The sequence below is a fragment of the Podarcis raffonei genome, chromosome 14 (assembly GCF_027172205.1).
Source record: "Podarcis raffonei isolate rPodRaf1 chromosome 14, rPodRaf1.pri, whole genome shotgun sequence".
Lineage (NCBI taxonomy): Eukaryota > Metazoa > Chordata > Lepidosauria > Squamata > Lacertidae > Podarcis > Podarcis raffonei.
In genome coordinates this window covers 46,967,475-46,981,006 of record NC_070615.1, presented here as the reverse complement: position 1 = coordinate 46,981,006, position 13,532 = coordinate 46,967,475, and the positions used below count along the sequence as shown (strand labels likewise).

Below are 13,532 nucleotides of genomic sequence, written 5' to 3'. Positions count from 1 at the left end.
GGGACAAATGTCCTTTAGATGCATGAGGCTGGTGTGACCTAAGGAAGCAGCCATTTCTGACTGCTGGTCTTTCCTGATCCATAGGATCCTGGCTGGCTCTCCCTTGTTTGTTCAAAGCTTGCCTGGAGAAAAACATGTCTGATATTGCCGCCTCTGCCTTCCCCTGCACCGTGATCCTCTCGTGGCGAGGGTTGACCCATCCTCTGAGGCCTTCCGCCTGGTCACAACCCTGGTGAGCTGACAAAACAGCCATGACTCGCCCGGTTGGCATTTGTAGCCCAGTTGCCAGGCTCTGTGTTAGAGAAGCATCTGAGAAAATACTAACAAACCCCACATGCAAAGATGGGTAAACACTGAAAGAAGCACAAACCAACCACGGCTATCTCTCTTTTCCTGCTATGAACGAAGATCTCAAAGCTGTTCTGTCTGATCAATGGGTTTTCCTTTTTCCTTTTTGGGCAGGGGCCCTAGGAACACATTCGAAACCATCCTTTCTCTCAAAGAATTCTGGGCGCTGTAGTTCACTGCCCATTTCTGGGAATAGTAAACTACAATGCCCAGAATTCTTTGCGGGAAAGAACGTGTTTTGGATGTGCTTTAAAGGGAGAGAGCGACACAAATGCAGCCCTGTGACTGATTCGCATGATATGTGTCTATATTTAAAAGTATTTCTTTTAGGTTCTGGTGAAGTGGGCCTTGGATTTGAAATGGGGGACATTCTTCTTCACTTCTCTTCAGCAGATGGAAAAGGGGGAGAGAGATGTAGCTCTGCGGCAGAATGTGCCAGGTTCAATCCCTGCAGTCTCCCCTTAGAAAGAGACTGGGCTGCAGCAGATGGGAATGATCCTGCCTCCCAATTTCTCAAAGAGCCACTGCCAGTCAGTGTAAACAAAACTAGCCTAAGTTGACATCAGCAGCTCCCTGAATCTGTTTGGACTTCCTGATTTGCCAGGATACAGCCTTTGGTAGAGAAGGTGGACTCTTTTTCTTTGCTCTTTCATGGATGAGTTTCCAGGGGCCGTTTGCCAGCGGTGTCTGGGGCCAGAGGTAAAAAAGTGGGTGTGGCCAGATGCAAAAGTGGGCAGGGCAATGGGTGTGACTCCTCCCTTTGCACAGAAGGGTGCAATCCAGCTGTGCTTCTACACACTCACACAAGTCTATCTTCCATACAGGCAAACGAGGCATTTTCTCAGTTCAAGGACCCCCTCCTAGCCAGGCAAAGGGATAGAGGAGGGTGCAGAGCAGGGTCTGTGAGGGGGCGTGTCCTGGAGAGAGGGGGAGTGGCCTTGGGAGACCCTGGGGCCAAAGAGAGAAACCTATGGGCCACCAGCTTCCCCACTCTTTTGTTTCAGAGCATCTAAGACTGCGAGCCGCTCAGCTTGGTTTCTCTGTTGAGAATGGGATTCGTAACTTGACAACCTGAGTGCTCTTGTTTCGTGCCAGTGCAGGACATTGGATCCTGCCCGTGATCTTAAGCCTGTGGCCCTTGCAACTTAAGAGAGATGAGCTGTGTTATGTTGTGGGTGAACATATCAGACGACACAGAGATTCTTCAAACAGCTCTTTTTTATTCACAGGCCTGAACAGAACTGAACTGAAGGGTTCAGCCAGCCTGCTTATATAGAGCTCCACTACAACGCAACTGTAACCATTTTCTGTAACTATCCAATCACTGAACATCACTTTCAATCCCTTATTTGCATATGTGGACCTGAGTGAAAACTATCTACAGTATCCCCCTGCTGGCCCAGGGTGAGAACTTCAGTACATAACAAGCTGCATGAAAGGGCAGCATCGTGCTTGACCAAGGGGCGTTCTGATCCTGTGAGGCTTTAGTGCAAAGCAGGATGTGTGCATGACTTGGAGCGATTGCAGGACACAGAGATGTGGGACTTGCTGTGTAGGGCTGGTGGGAGTTGGAGTCCAGTATCGTTTGCAGAGACGCATGTTCCCCATCCCTGCTAGGTAGTGTGGCCTGCTTGTATAAATCTGCTTCTTGAGGAATGTGTCTGTCTTGTGTGTATGTCTATCTGCAAACGCATACACACACACACAAAAACGTGCACACACAATGCAAAATCAGTCCCTAGTCGTCTTGTTTACAAATGCAATTTGCAGAGCTTGCAAGGCACTGTCTGGTGACCTAAGTGATAAGCTGTTTAGTTCTCTCAATTAATGGCTCTTTTTCTGCTGGTTTGGAACTGTGAGAAATGGTTGGCTGAGTGGTTTGTTAAATTATAGGTGTTGCAGTTTGCTTTTTGAAATCCCGATAATTGTATCCTGTGTTTTATTTTTAAACTGTGTCGTAATGGTGCGCAGCGTTGCCTTTGTCCTGAACGGCAGCCTGAAGATGCCCAAAGCAAAAATAAATTTGGAGGGAAGGAGGGGGCGAAAGTGTCGTAGCAATTATGGGAGCCAGAGGAGCAGCTGGACACGGCTTCCAGATTTTTGTTTCTCGCAGTCTCGTCTAAGGAGGATCTTGCTGCCCCGTGACTCCCGAAAGCAAAAGAATTGGTAGCCTGTGTAGTGTCAGGAGACCTGGGTTCAAATCCTTACTCCTTGGGCTCGTCACCCTTTTTCTCTCTCTCTAATCTAATTCGCAGGGTTGTGGTGCTTTTAAAAATATTATTACCAATGTTCATTCAATTTATATACCGTCCTTCCTCCCAAAGGAGCCTAGCACAGCAAACACATAATTAAAACAACATCATTGAAAACATTCCGAAAGCAATCTAACATTCTAATTGCGTTATTTCAGCCAATGATTTCAAGGTACGGAGGGAACAGGTGACAAGCACTTTGTGGCATGCTGAGCTCTTTGGGGGCAGAGGAGGATAAAAATCAATGCAGTCTTTTATGCTCATTTCCCTTAATCCTGATTTCCTTGATGGCACGTTTTGAATTGCCTTTGTGTTCAGTTCTTCACTTTGTTATGCCAAATGCGGCCCCACAGAGCTCTAGCCAGGCCACGCCCCTTCAACATGTGTGTTTCTGTCCTTGTGCGTTTTTTGCCTGGCTGGGATGTGCCCTTATTAATTTATTTCATAAGATTTATACACCGATTGATTGTAAAAGCCAAACAAAACTTCGAAGCGGTTTACAAGGAGCTAAAGCAGGGAAATCAAGGAAAATGCACACCCCTGCTTTAATACATACAAAAGTTAAAATACTAAAAGAGATTAAAATTACCTCAACTTCTGAATCATCTGGGCATCACAGAATTGTAGAGTTGGGACCCCGAGGGTCATCTAGTCCAACCCCCTGCAATGCAGGAATCTTTTGCCCAACATGGGGCTCAAACCCACAACCTTGAGATTAAGAGCCTCATGCTATGCACAGAGATAGGCTTGTCTGGGGAAAAAATGTTTTTAGCAGGCTCTGAAGAGCGTACAGTGGAGGTGCCTGCCTTATGTCAATGGGCAGGGAGTTCCAAAGTGCAGACGCCTAAGTTCTTACAAAGGTGGAATGGGTGTTACGTGGTGCTTATAGTAGTTCCAATTCCACCAGTCGAAGTGGTCGAGTGGGCACCTGTGGGGTAAGGCGATCTCGTAGGTAAACTGGTCCCAAGTTTGTTAAGCTCCGATCTGCTTGAGCTCTGAACATGGAACCCTAGAACTGTCATTTGGGGGGGGACCTCAAGGGCCATGTAGTCCAACCCTTTGCAATGCAGGAATCACATGCCTCTTGCTTGCCTGGATAGAGGATAGAGGAGGGGTCAGCAAACTTTTTCATCAGGGAGCCGGTCCACTGTCCCTCAGACGTTATGGGGGGGCAGACTATATTTTTTTGGGGGGGGGAATGAACAAATTCCTATGTCCGACAAATATCCCAGAGATGCATTTTAAATAAAAGGACACATTCTACTCATGTAAAAACACCAGGCAAGCCCCACAAATAACCCAGAGATACATTTTAAATAAAAGGACACATTCTACTCATGTAAAAACATGCTGATTCCCGCTCCGTCCGCGGGCCAGATTTAGAAGGCGATTGGGCCGGATCCAGCCCCCGGGTCTTAGTTTGCCTACCCATGGGATAGAGTGCGTCTCTCTGTGTGTATAGAAGCTAGCCCAGGCATAGGCAAACTTGGCCTTCCAGATGTTTTGGGACTACAGCTCCCATCATCCCTAGCTAACAGGACCAGTGGTCAGGGATGATGGGAGTTGTAGTCCCAAAACATCTGGAGGGCCAAGTTTGCCTGTGCCTGAGCTAGCCTGTTGTACAAAGGGAAAGCTAGCAATCATTGCCCTGGTCCCACCCACCACTCACATGTGGCCCCCAGAAGGCCGTGCGGCCCTCTGGCTGAAAAGGATTCCCTGCCCGCTTCTCCGTGAGCCAAGTCGGTGTGATTCTGCGGTTCTACCTGGGTGGAGAATGTGAAACACGAGCTTTGGTCAACCTCTTTGTTCTGGCTTCCTTTTTCCGGGTGGAAGAAAATGTAAGCCCCTCTTTGTTTTGCAAGCTGGCAGGTGTCCAGCATGGCCTCCCCGTTGCTCTGGGATTATTCCTTTGCTTAGCTCCTAAATACTTCTGCAACCTAGCCAGGGCCATGTTGGATTTCTCTTTTCTGCCGCCTCCTGTTTTTGTGCCGTGGGGAGAGGCCTCCTTGTCAGTGCACCCTGGCTTCATTTTCTGTGTGGTCTGCTTTGGGGGCTGAGCAAGGAGAAGAAGCTGGAAACTCAACTGCTCGATAGCCTTTTCCATATATATATATATATATATATATATATATATATATATGCAGATTCTTTCTCTCCCTGCCTTTCTCTCTCCGCTGAATGTTCGCTTGCATTGACCTCTGAGCCCGAGAGACGCGAAGCTGGAATTGGCTGAAAAGATTCATTTGTCTGTCGGGTCCAAGGAAGGGAGAAAAATAACGCAGCCCTTGGCTGAAAACGTTCTCTGGGGAGATGAGGAAGGAGTGGCTGCTTTGCGCTAAGCTCTCGGCCAATTTTTATATATTTTAAAAATATTAATCTGTTCCTCCTTTCTGGCCGCCCTCGAGCGTCTCCTCCCAGGAGCCCGGATAAAAGTTGGAAAGGGCCTTCCCACCTGCATTGCGTGGGCTGGCTTGGCTTTCCTTAACCTGCTCGAACCCAGCTCTTGGCTGCTAAAGGGAGCCCACCAAAGCGGCCTTGGTTGGGGGGCTGAGATGGGGCCTGAGGGACAAAGGAAGCTGCCTTGGTGCTGAGGCCATCTCCGTGCCGTATACAGTGGTACCTCGGGTTACGTACGCTTCAGGTTACATATGCTTCAGGTTACAGACTCCGCTAACCCAGAAATAGTGCTTCAGGTTAAGAACTTTGCTTCAGGATAAGAACAGAAATTGCGCGGCGGTGGCACAGTGGCAGTGGGAGGCCCCATTAGCTAAAGTGGTGCTTCAGGTTAAGAACAGTTTCAGGTTAAGAACGGACCTCCGGAACGAATTAAGTACTTAACCTGAGGTACCACTGTACTTTTGAAATACCACAATGTTAAAAAGGCATGGCTTCCCCCAAAGGATTCTGGGAAATGTGGTTTGTTAAGGGTGCTGAGAGTTGACCCTTATTCCCCTCACGCAGAAGACCGTTCCCAGAATTCCCCGGGAAGAGGGGCTGACTGTTAAAACCACTCTGAGTTTCCCAGGGAATTCTGGGAACGGTCGCTCCGTGAGGGGAATAGGGGTCTCCTAAACAAGCCCATAGCCCTCAACAAATGGCTGTACTCAATATTTTCTGAAGGGAGCCATAAGGGCCTAAAGTGGTATGATGATGCTTTGAAGTATATCGTGCAGATGGGGCCACAGGCAGAGCCATGATGATGATGATGATGATAATAATAATAATAATAATAATAATAATAATAATAATAATAATAATTGCACTCCGCCCATCCAACTGGGTTGCAGCTACTCTGGGCGACTATACAAACACTGGCCTGGCCTAGGCCACATTTGGATGGAGGATAGAAAAGGGTCTGTGAGTGTGTCTTAAAACTAGCCTACTCTACAATAGTCTCATTTGCATGTGTTTCCCCACCCACTTTTGTCTCTGGCTCCACCCACCACTGGTCTGCGGCCCCTGGAAGGTTGCCTTTGAACAAGAGGTGGCCCTTGGACTGATGAATCTGCTCCTGTGATTGGGCTCTTCTGCATGTCTTCGGAGCATGTGCAGAGTGATGGGATGTGTATGGGCCCAGCTATCGTCTTTCTTGAGATGAACAAGAGGATTCTGCAGATTACCTTTGCGATATGCAGTGTTTCTATGGCAGGGGAACTCTCTCTGTGTGTAACACTTGTGGCAGAGAGTCAGTTAATAGCCATCAAGGGGGGAGGGGGAATTACTGGATTCAAATGTATAATACATTATAATTCTCAATATTGAGAATTCACTGTGGTTCCCTGACTCTCCGTAACAAGTTTCCCCGCCAAATTAATTGGTGTATCGCTTCAGAAGTTTTATATTTCATATATGAATTGCGTTGCAGAGGGTTGCACTAGAAATCGGTGTTTCCTGACCTTTGGTCTCCGGCTGTTTTTTGGACTACAACTTCCATCATCCTTAGCAAGACCAGTGGTCAGGGATGATGGGAATTGTAGTCCGAAAACAGCTGGAGACCAGAGGCTGGGAAACACGGGGTTAGACGACGGTTGGGTTCCTTCCAGTTCTACTATTCTGTAATGCCATAAATTGTAATGTCCTTTGGCCGCCTGCAATAAAGTTGATTGGGTCGACAGTGAGAATTTCAAGAAACAAGCATATGCAGCGTTTTTTGTTTAATCTGTAGGCATGCGTTCTTGCTCTGGAGCCCCGCCAGCTTCTCATTCAGCTCTCCATTCTGGAAGAGATTCCTATGGAGCCCTTTGCCATACACCCCTCCCCGACCGTGGTGTAACTAAAACATATTTTTCTCCTCTCCCCTTCCAGACTGTGGAGCATGGATTCCCCAACCAGCCCAGCTCCTTGGCCTTCGACCCCAAGCTACGAATCATGGCCATCGGCACCAAATCGGGAGCGGTGAAAATGTATCCTTTTTGCTTTGGCCTGGGCATCCCTTCCATGACACCAGAGGAAGGGGAAGGTAAGGGTTGACTTGCATCTACAAAGCTTCCCAGTGGGCACCCTATTGGGAATGGCTGTCTGATCTGGAAATGCGGCCCTCCCAGGCCTCCCTGCTCCCCTTTCTGGCCCACAGAATTCTTCCCAAACCGCACACCCTCCCACCGCCTTGCATCCTTCAGTTGTCCTCCTTTGCACCCCTAGTGTGCAGCTGGATTGTGTCCTTGAAGAATGATAACGCCTCTTGCTTGTCTGGTTAGAGAACCAAGAGGGTGTGGGTGTGTGTGCTCAGGATCTGACCTACTGCCCTCTTTCCCTCCCCATCCCTTCCTTACTCTTTCCCGACCCAGTTTTCCCTTCTGTTGTTATTTCATTATTTGCATCTATATTTGCATCCTGTTTTGAAACTAAAGTGCCTCCTCAAGATACACAAACCTATTTTGGTTTGCTTACATTTTTTTTGGAATTTTCTGTTCCTGTGTTTTCAAAAACAATGCCAAAACAACGGAGCTGACCTGCTGCACAAAGGTAAAATGTGCATCGGTTGCTCTGCCCTTCTATTAAAAAATTAATCTGTTCCTCCCCACCCTCGATCGCATGCTCCCAGAAGCCCAGATAAAAGTTGGAGAGGGCCTTCCCACCTGCATTGTGTGGGCTGGCTTGGCTCTCTTTAAACTGCTCAAACCCTGGTCTTGGCCGCTAAAGGGAGCCCCCTAAGTGGCCGGGGGGGGGGGGGCCTGAAATGGGGCCTGAGGGACAAAGGAAGCTGCTGCATGTTTAAAACACCAAAACTTTTAAAAGGCATGGCTTCCCCCAAAGGATTCTGGGAAATGTGGTTTGTAAGGGTGCTAAGAGTTGATGCTTATTCCCCTCATGGAGAGACATTCCCAGAATTCCCTGGGATGAGGGGCCGACTGTTAAACCACTCTGAGATTTCCAGGGAATTCTGGGAACGGTCGCTCCGTGAGGGGAATAGGGGTCTCCTAAACAAGCCCATAGCCCTCAGCAAATGGCCGTACCCAATATTTTCTGAGGGGAGCCATAAGAGCCTAATGTGGTATGATTATACTTGTAAGTATATCGTGCAGATGGGGCCATAGACAGAGCCATAATAATAATAATAATAATAATAATAATAATAATAATAATAATAATAATTATTTGCACTCTGGCCATCCGACTGGTTTGCAGCTATGCAAACACTGGCCTGGCCTAGGCTTTTGCTTCTGGCACCACCCATTTCTGGCATGTGGCCCCTGGAGCTTCTCCCGGAAGGGAATGTGGGCCTTGCATTTTTTAAAAAAAATTCCTGGCCTTCCTATTACCTGCCCTTTACCCCGAGGTCCCAGGTTGCAGCAATTAAAAAAAAACAGGTTAAAAATAGTGTTTAAAACAACTTGCAATCACAGGAATAAGGCAGGTCCTAAAATATCCCCCTCAGGTGTCCAAAGCCAGAGTGAAAAGGTGTGTTTTCAGCATTTTCCAGAAGCTGTATACTGAAGGTGTCAGGTGCAGCTTTGTGGGGAGGGAGATTCACAACTTAGGGGCTGCCACAGAAAATGCCCTCTCTGCCTGGACCACCCACCCCCGGCTTCTGAGGGCTGAGGAACTACCTCTGCCGATCTCGGTGCCCGAGTGGGTCTTTAGTGAGAAGGCGTTTTTTTCAGGTATCTGGGGCCTGCATTGTTTAGGGCAGGGGTGCCCAAACTTTTTTCAAAGAGGGCCTTCTTTTAGGATTTTACTCCAGGAGATAGACTGCCACAGGGGCTGTATTAAACCGACCAGCGGGCCGAATTAGGCCCCCGACTTTGGACATGCCTAGTTTAGGGCTAAAAAGCCAGCTAACCGAGTAACTAATCCCTGAGATGCAAAAATGCCGCATTGAGCAGAGTTCAGATGTTGTGTGTGGCCAGGGCTCAGGGTTGCAAAGATTTGGCACATTGGTTTAGAGCTGCAGATGCAGAGTGATCTAAGCCAGATATTGGAACTTTACAGCTCTCTAGACATTTGTATATTTTAGAGCAAGTGAGAAGCCCAGGGCCCTCTCTTGCCTTACCGTTCTTGCTACTGATCTTTTTTTTTTTTTTGGGGGGGTGCTGCTCAACAGGAGGTGGGTAGGGCAGTTCCATACTGCAGACACCCCTCTGAAAAATGTTCTTGGACTCCAACTCCCATCAGCCCCAGCCAGCAAGGCCAGTCGTCGGCGACGATAGAAGTTGTAGTTACGCAGCATTTGAGGAGCTGCAGGTTCCTATACACTGATCAAAGCGTTTGTTTCCTAAAAACTGTGGACCCAAGTGCGATAGCTTGGAAGTTCCCATGAAAGCCCCTGGTGGTTTTATCGGAAAAGAAGTATGGGCTCTTACCTAGCGGGTTTCAAGTGCAATATTCATAATCCTCCTTACGACCCTGCATGGTGGGCAGGTAAACAGAGGAGAGGTTTGGACTGGGTTCATAGCTTGCTGTTTGGCCTCAACTTTTAGAAGGATGACAGCAGACCATTTGCAACGACTCAGGGTCGTCTGTGAAGTTCTTGGCAGTTGTGCTTTGGATCGAGTGAGGCCCTGAGATCTGCCAGGGACTTCCTAAACCTCAACGTGCAAGGCTTGGTTTCCTTGCTGGTGGCCTTGACATAGGCTGATGGCAAAGCCAGGCTTTTGTACCAAGGGAGGCCCAGTGTTCAGTTCTCAATGTCACTGGCAAAAAGAATCAGATCGGAAGTGATGGGAGAGACTTTTTCTGCCTGAAGCAATGGAGACCGTTTGCAGCTCAGAGTAGACTTCACTGGGCCAGGCGAACAAAGAGTGTGAATCAGTGATGGGTTCCTTTCTTTCACTTGAAATGTGCAGAGCCATGATAATGCTCAACTGTCAGAGATGTTGCCTCTTCTGCATCTCTCCCTCCATCAAATCTCCTTTCCCCTGTTACAAATGAGAGAGAGAGAGGCGGGGGGGAGATGTGGTATTCAGGAACCTTCCTATTCTCGGAATATAACAAATCCATAAGGCAGGGAGATGTTTTGCAATTCTTCTTAACTCTGGGTGGAATTCATTGCAATGCTAAGGAGGTCATTCCATCAGCACAAGAGTTTCTGCTTGCTCAACAAGGCCATCTTCCCTCTCCGCCTGACCCCATGCCATTCTGAGAGGTTCACCCTCCAGAGGAGATTTGCGGGGAGGGAAAACCCCATGGCGTTAGTGGGAGTCCTTTGGCTGGCTTCCGTTAGCAGAATGAGGTAGTGGAATCTGACCCTTTGTGTCAGGAATTCCCCGGAGCACTGGCCTTCAGCTGGTGGTTCAGGACTCACTTGTGAGTTGTGGCCAGATCCAAGGTTGGGTTCCAACAGGACCACTGCCACCAGGAACATATGTTGTAAGAAACTAAGAAACGGGTCCCAAGTGCATGTTTGGGTCCTGTGTTTTTGGAAAGGGTTGACAATACCTGCTCATCACAAAGTGAGAAACAGATCCTTTCATTGTCTCCACCTTTGCATGTTTGGAACTCGGGGTGTGGGGCTGTGTATCGATTATCAAGCCACCTTACTTTTGGTGTTGTGTTTGTTCCTCCATTGAAGCCAATGGAAAACCCACCTGCTCTTCTTCTGCCTGTAACTTCAGTGTTTTCAGTCCCATATAGCATACAGTTTTCAGGCATGTTCCTATCCCTCCAACCCTCAGACATCAGACATGCCGATTTTCAAGTTTTCTCTCTCTCTGTGTGTGTTTTTTTAAAGAGGCAATTAAAAAAACATAAAAGTTTCCTGCATTCCTTTTCCTCCTTCGTCTTACCTGCTCGTAGCTGTGACGTTGCACCGGCTAATGAGGAGGAATGCCACCTCTGAGGGGTGTGTGCCCCAGACAGGATGATGGAGTTGGTGCAACAGGTGTAATCCTCGTGGCATCTCCTCTCTGGCCTTCCTAAATTGCAGGTGGAGGTTTAAATTACGGGGTCAGGGCTTGGGAGCCACCTGTTTGTGTCAACCTCCTGTTTTTGTCATTCCCCGGGCAGGCGGGGAGTAGCATGGAAGTTTTCTTGCTTTGCTTTGCTGCTACTGGCTTCTGTGGGGGAGAGGATGAAAGAGAAGCTCTTTTCCTTTTCATCACCTTCCCTGGAGGTGCATAGGTAGCCAACGCCCATGGGACACCTTGGGTGTCATCGTTGGGTGCAAGGGAATTTAGAGGGAGGAAAGTCACGAGGGGACTGCATTCTCCTAGTTCTTGAGCCTTCTCTGCCAACCAGAAAGTGTCTGAGCCTGAGTTAAGGTGCCAGTTTTGATCCGTACAAATGGATTGGGATTTGGTAAGGCTGGAGGAGAATTCATGCTTTAAGAAAACAGACTTTACCCCGCACCTCGTGGACTAATGCATGGCAGGAAACTAATTGGTCCTCTTTCGTTGTGCATACTTGGCCAAACTTTGTGATAGCTTTCTTGGCACGTGCCTGCAAAACGTGCTGTGATGCGTTGAAAGATGCCCGGCTTTAGGATGAAGTAGACTTAGGAATGTGAACAGAGCAGAAAGGAAAGCTAACAGGCAGTCAAGTTCCTGGTTCTGGTTTTGCCGCCCTCCAAGGAAACCTGAGCAGTTGCTCCTGCTATTCTTAGGGAGTGCTCTTTTTTTCTAACGCTTGTGTTTTGATTTTTAAGTTCCTGTTGTGAACTGAGGTGGAGAGCTGGGGTGCAGAGTTGGAAGGGCAATTCTGGACCCCTCTAACCGGGTTGGTGTCGAACGCAGTTGATGATTTGGATTTGGGGGTGGGGGTGTTTTGTTTGAAGTTGCAAACAAGGGCGGGGAAGCCTTAACTTGGTGCAAAGCAAGGAGCAACACCCCCTCCCACTTTCCAATAAGGGTCTTCTCCTGCCCTTTTGGAAGGAATCTGAATAGATGCCGTTTTTCTCGGAGGGCTGCAGGAATCTTGGCTTCTAAAACGGGCTCTTTTAAAGCCTCGGCACTGGCATCGCTGCTAAGATGTGCCGTCTCCATGGAGTTCAGAAGCTCAGAAATAGAATGCAGGGGAACATTCTCCCTTCTCTCTGTCTTTCTCTCTCCCCCCCCCCAAAGCCTCTGTCTTATTTGCTCTTGCACCCCACGTTCTCCTCTTCCTCTCTCCAGGAAGGGCTCAGAATTGTCAATATGTTAAAAAAAGAAATAAAACACAACATGCATATTTAAAACGCACGGTTTTGTCTTTTTAGCACATTCCCCCCCCCCCCAAGTAAAAAGTTGAGGTGTGACAGTAAAATTAAATATAGGCGTGGAAGCTAGTAATCCAGTCTGGTTACAGCAGCCAGACTGTATTGCAGACCCATTGCACCACATCGCCTCTAAGATGATTCCTGTATTTCCGGGGCTGGACTAGATGACTCTTGGGGGGCTCCTTCCAACTCTCATCATTCAATGAACTGTAGAGGTGTGTGTGTGTGTGTGTGTTTTGTCCGTGTGTGTGTGTGTGTGTATTTTAATGACTTCTATTGGTTTTTTTAAAAACTGCTGCAGTTCAGATGTACAGACCTCGTTGGGAAAGTGGGGGACGCAGACGTTCTCTCCAGGCAGAAATGTGGTGCTTTCTGAACAGCGGAATTTGGGGCGTCCAATTTTTTTTCTGCGGTTCTTTGTAGTCGCAGCCCCCTGCCGCTTGGCTTTCTCTCTCCTCTCCTCCCCCCCCTGCCCTTTCTGGGGCTGTAGTTGTGCTGGAAGGGCTCAGGCGTGCTGGCTTCAGTTCAGGACATGTGTGAGTTGGGAAGACAATGGGGGAAATGGGCTTAAGAACAGAGGATAAAAGTTCTCAAGTAGGTTGGGCTGGGGGGCGAGGAGGGGGAAGTTCTCTACATCCCAGCCAGGCCAGGGGAGGAAGCAGCTGAAGGGGTAAAAATAAAAGCCGACACCGGTGCCTAAAGGGAGTCTTCCTCTCCTCCGGAGAGGTCTTGGTAGGGAATTGCTCTTCCCAGGGATGGCTGCCAATGAGAGCTGGTGGGAAGGTCGAATGCTGCAAAGCACCCCCACAACCCATAAAAAATAAAAATCCTGGTTGTGGTTGGCTGCTGATGCTGGCTTGGCAAAGACTGAATATGCACACAATATCTCTCTCTCTCTCTCTGTCTCTCTCTCTCTCTCTCTCTTATTCTGCTAAAGAGATGAACATTTGCGGCCAAATTTCTGAACAGGCAGGAAACTTTCCCTGGTTTCCTTATTGTGTGTTACCCATTGCTGAATACTGTATTAGATTGATTTCTCCGCAGGTAAGGTGGTAAGGGACACAGGTAAGGGACGCGGGTGGCGCTGTGGGTTAAACCACAGAGCCTAGGACTTGCCGATCAGAAGGTCGGCGGTTCGAATCCCCGCAACAGGGTGAGCTCCCGTTGCTCGGTCCCTGCTCCTGCCAACCTAGCAGTTTGAAAGCAGGTCAAAGTGCAAGTAGATAAATAGGTACAGCTCCGGCGGGAAGGTAAACAGCATTTCTGTGCGCTGCTCTGGTTTCGCCAGAAGCGGATTAGTC

At 48.4% G+C, this 13,532-nt stretch overlaps 1 protein-coding gene across 6 annotated transcripts in view; it reads left to right on the top strand.

Moving 5' to 3' along the window:
• The window catches only part of LLGL1 (LLGL scribble cell polarity complex component 1), an 84,176-nt gene that overhangs the window by 15,342 nt on the left and 55,302 nt on the right, over nucleotides 1–13,532 (top strand). For all 6 annotated transcript variants that reach the window (XM_053364177.1, XM_053364176.1, XM_053364174.1 and 3 more), the window contains one exon: nucleotides 6,906–7,003. In XM_053364177.1, the coding sequence (XP_053220152.1) occupies nucleotides 6,906–7,003 (98 nt within the window). The remainder of the gene's footprint in view (nucleotides 1–6,905; nucleotides 7,004–13,532) is intronic.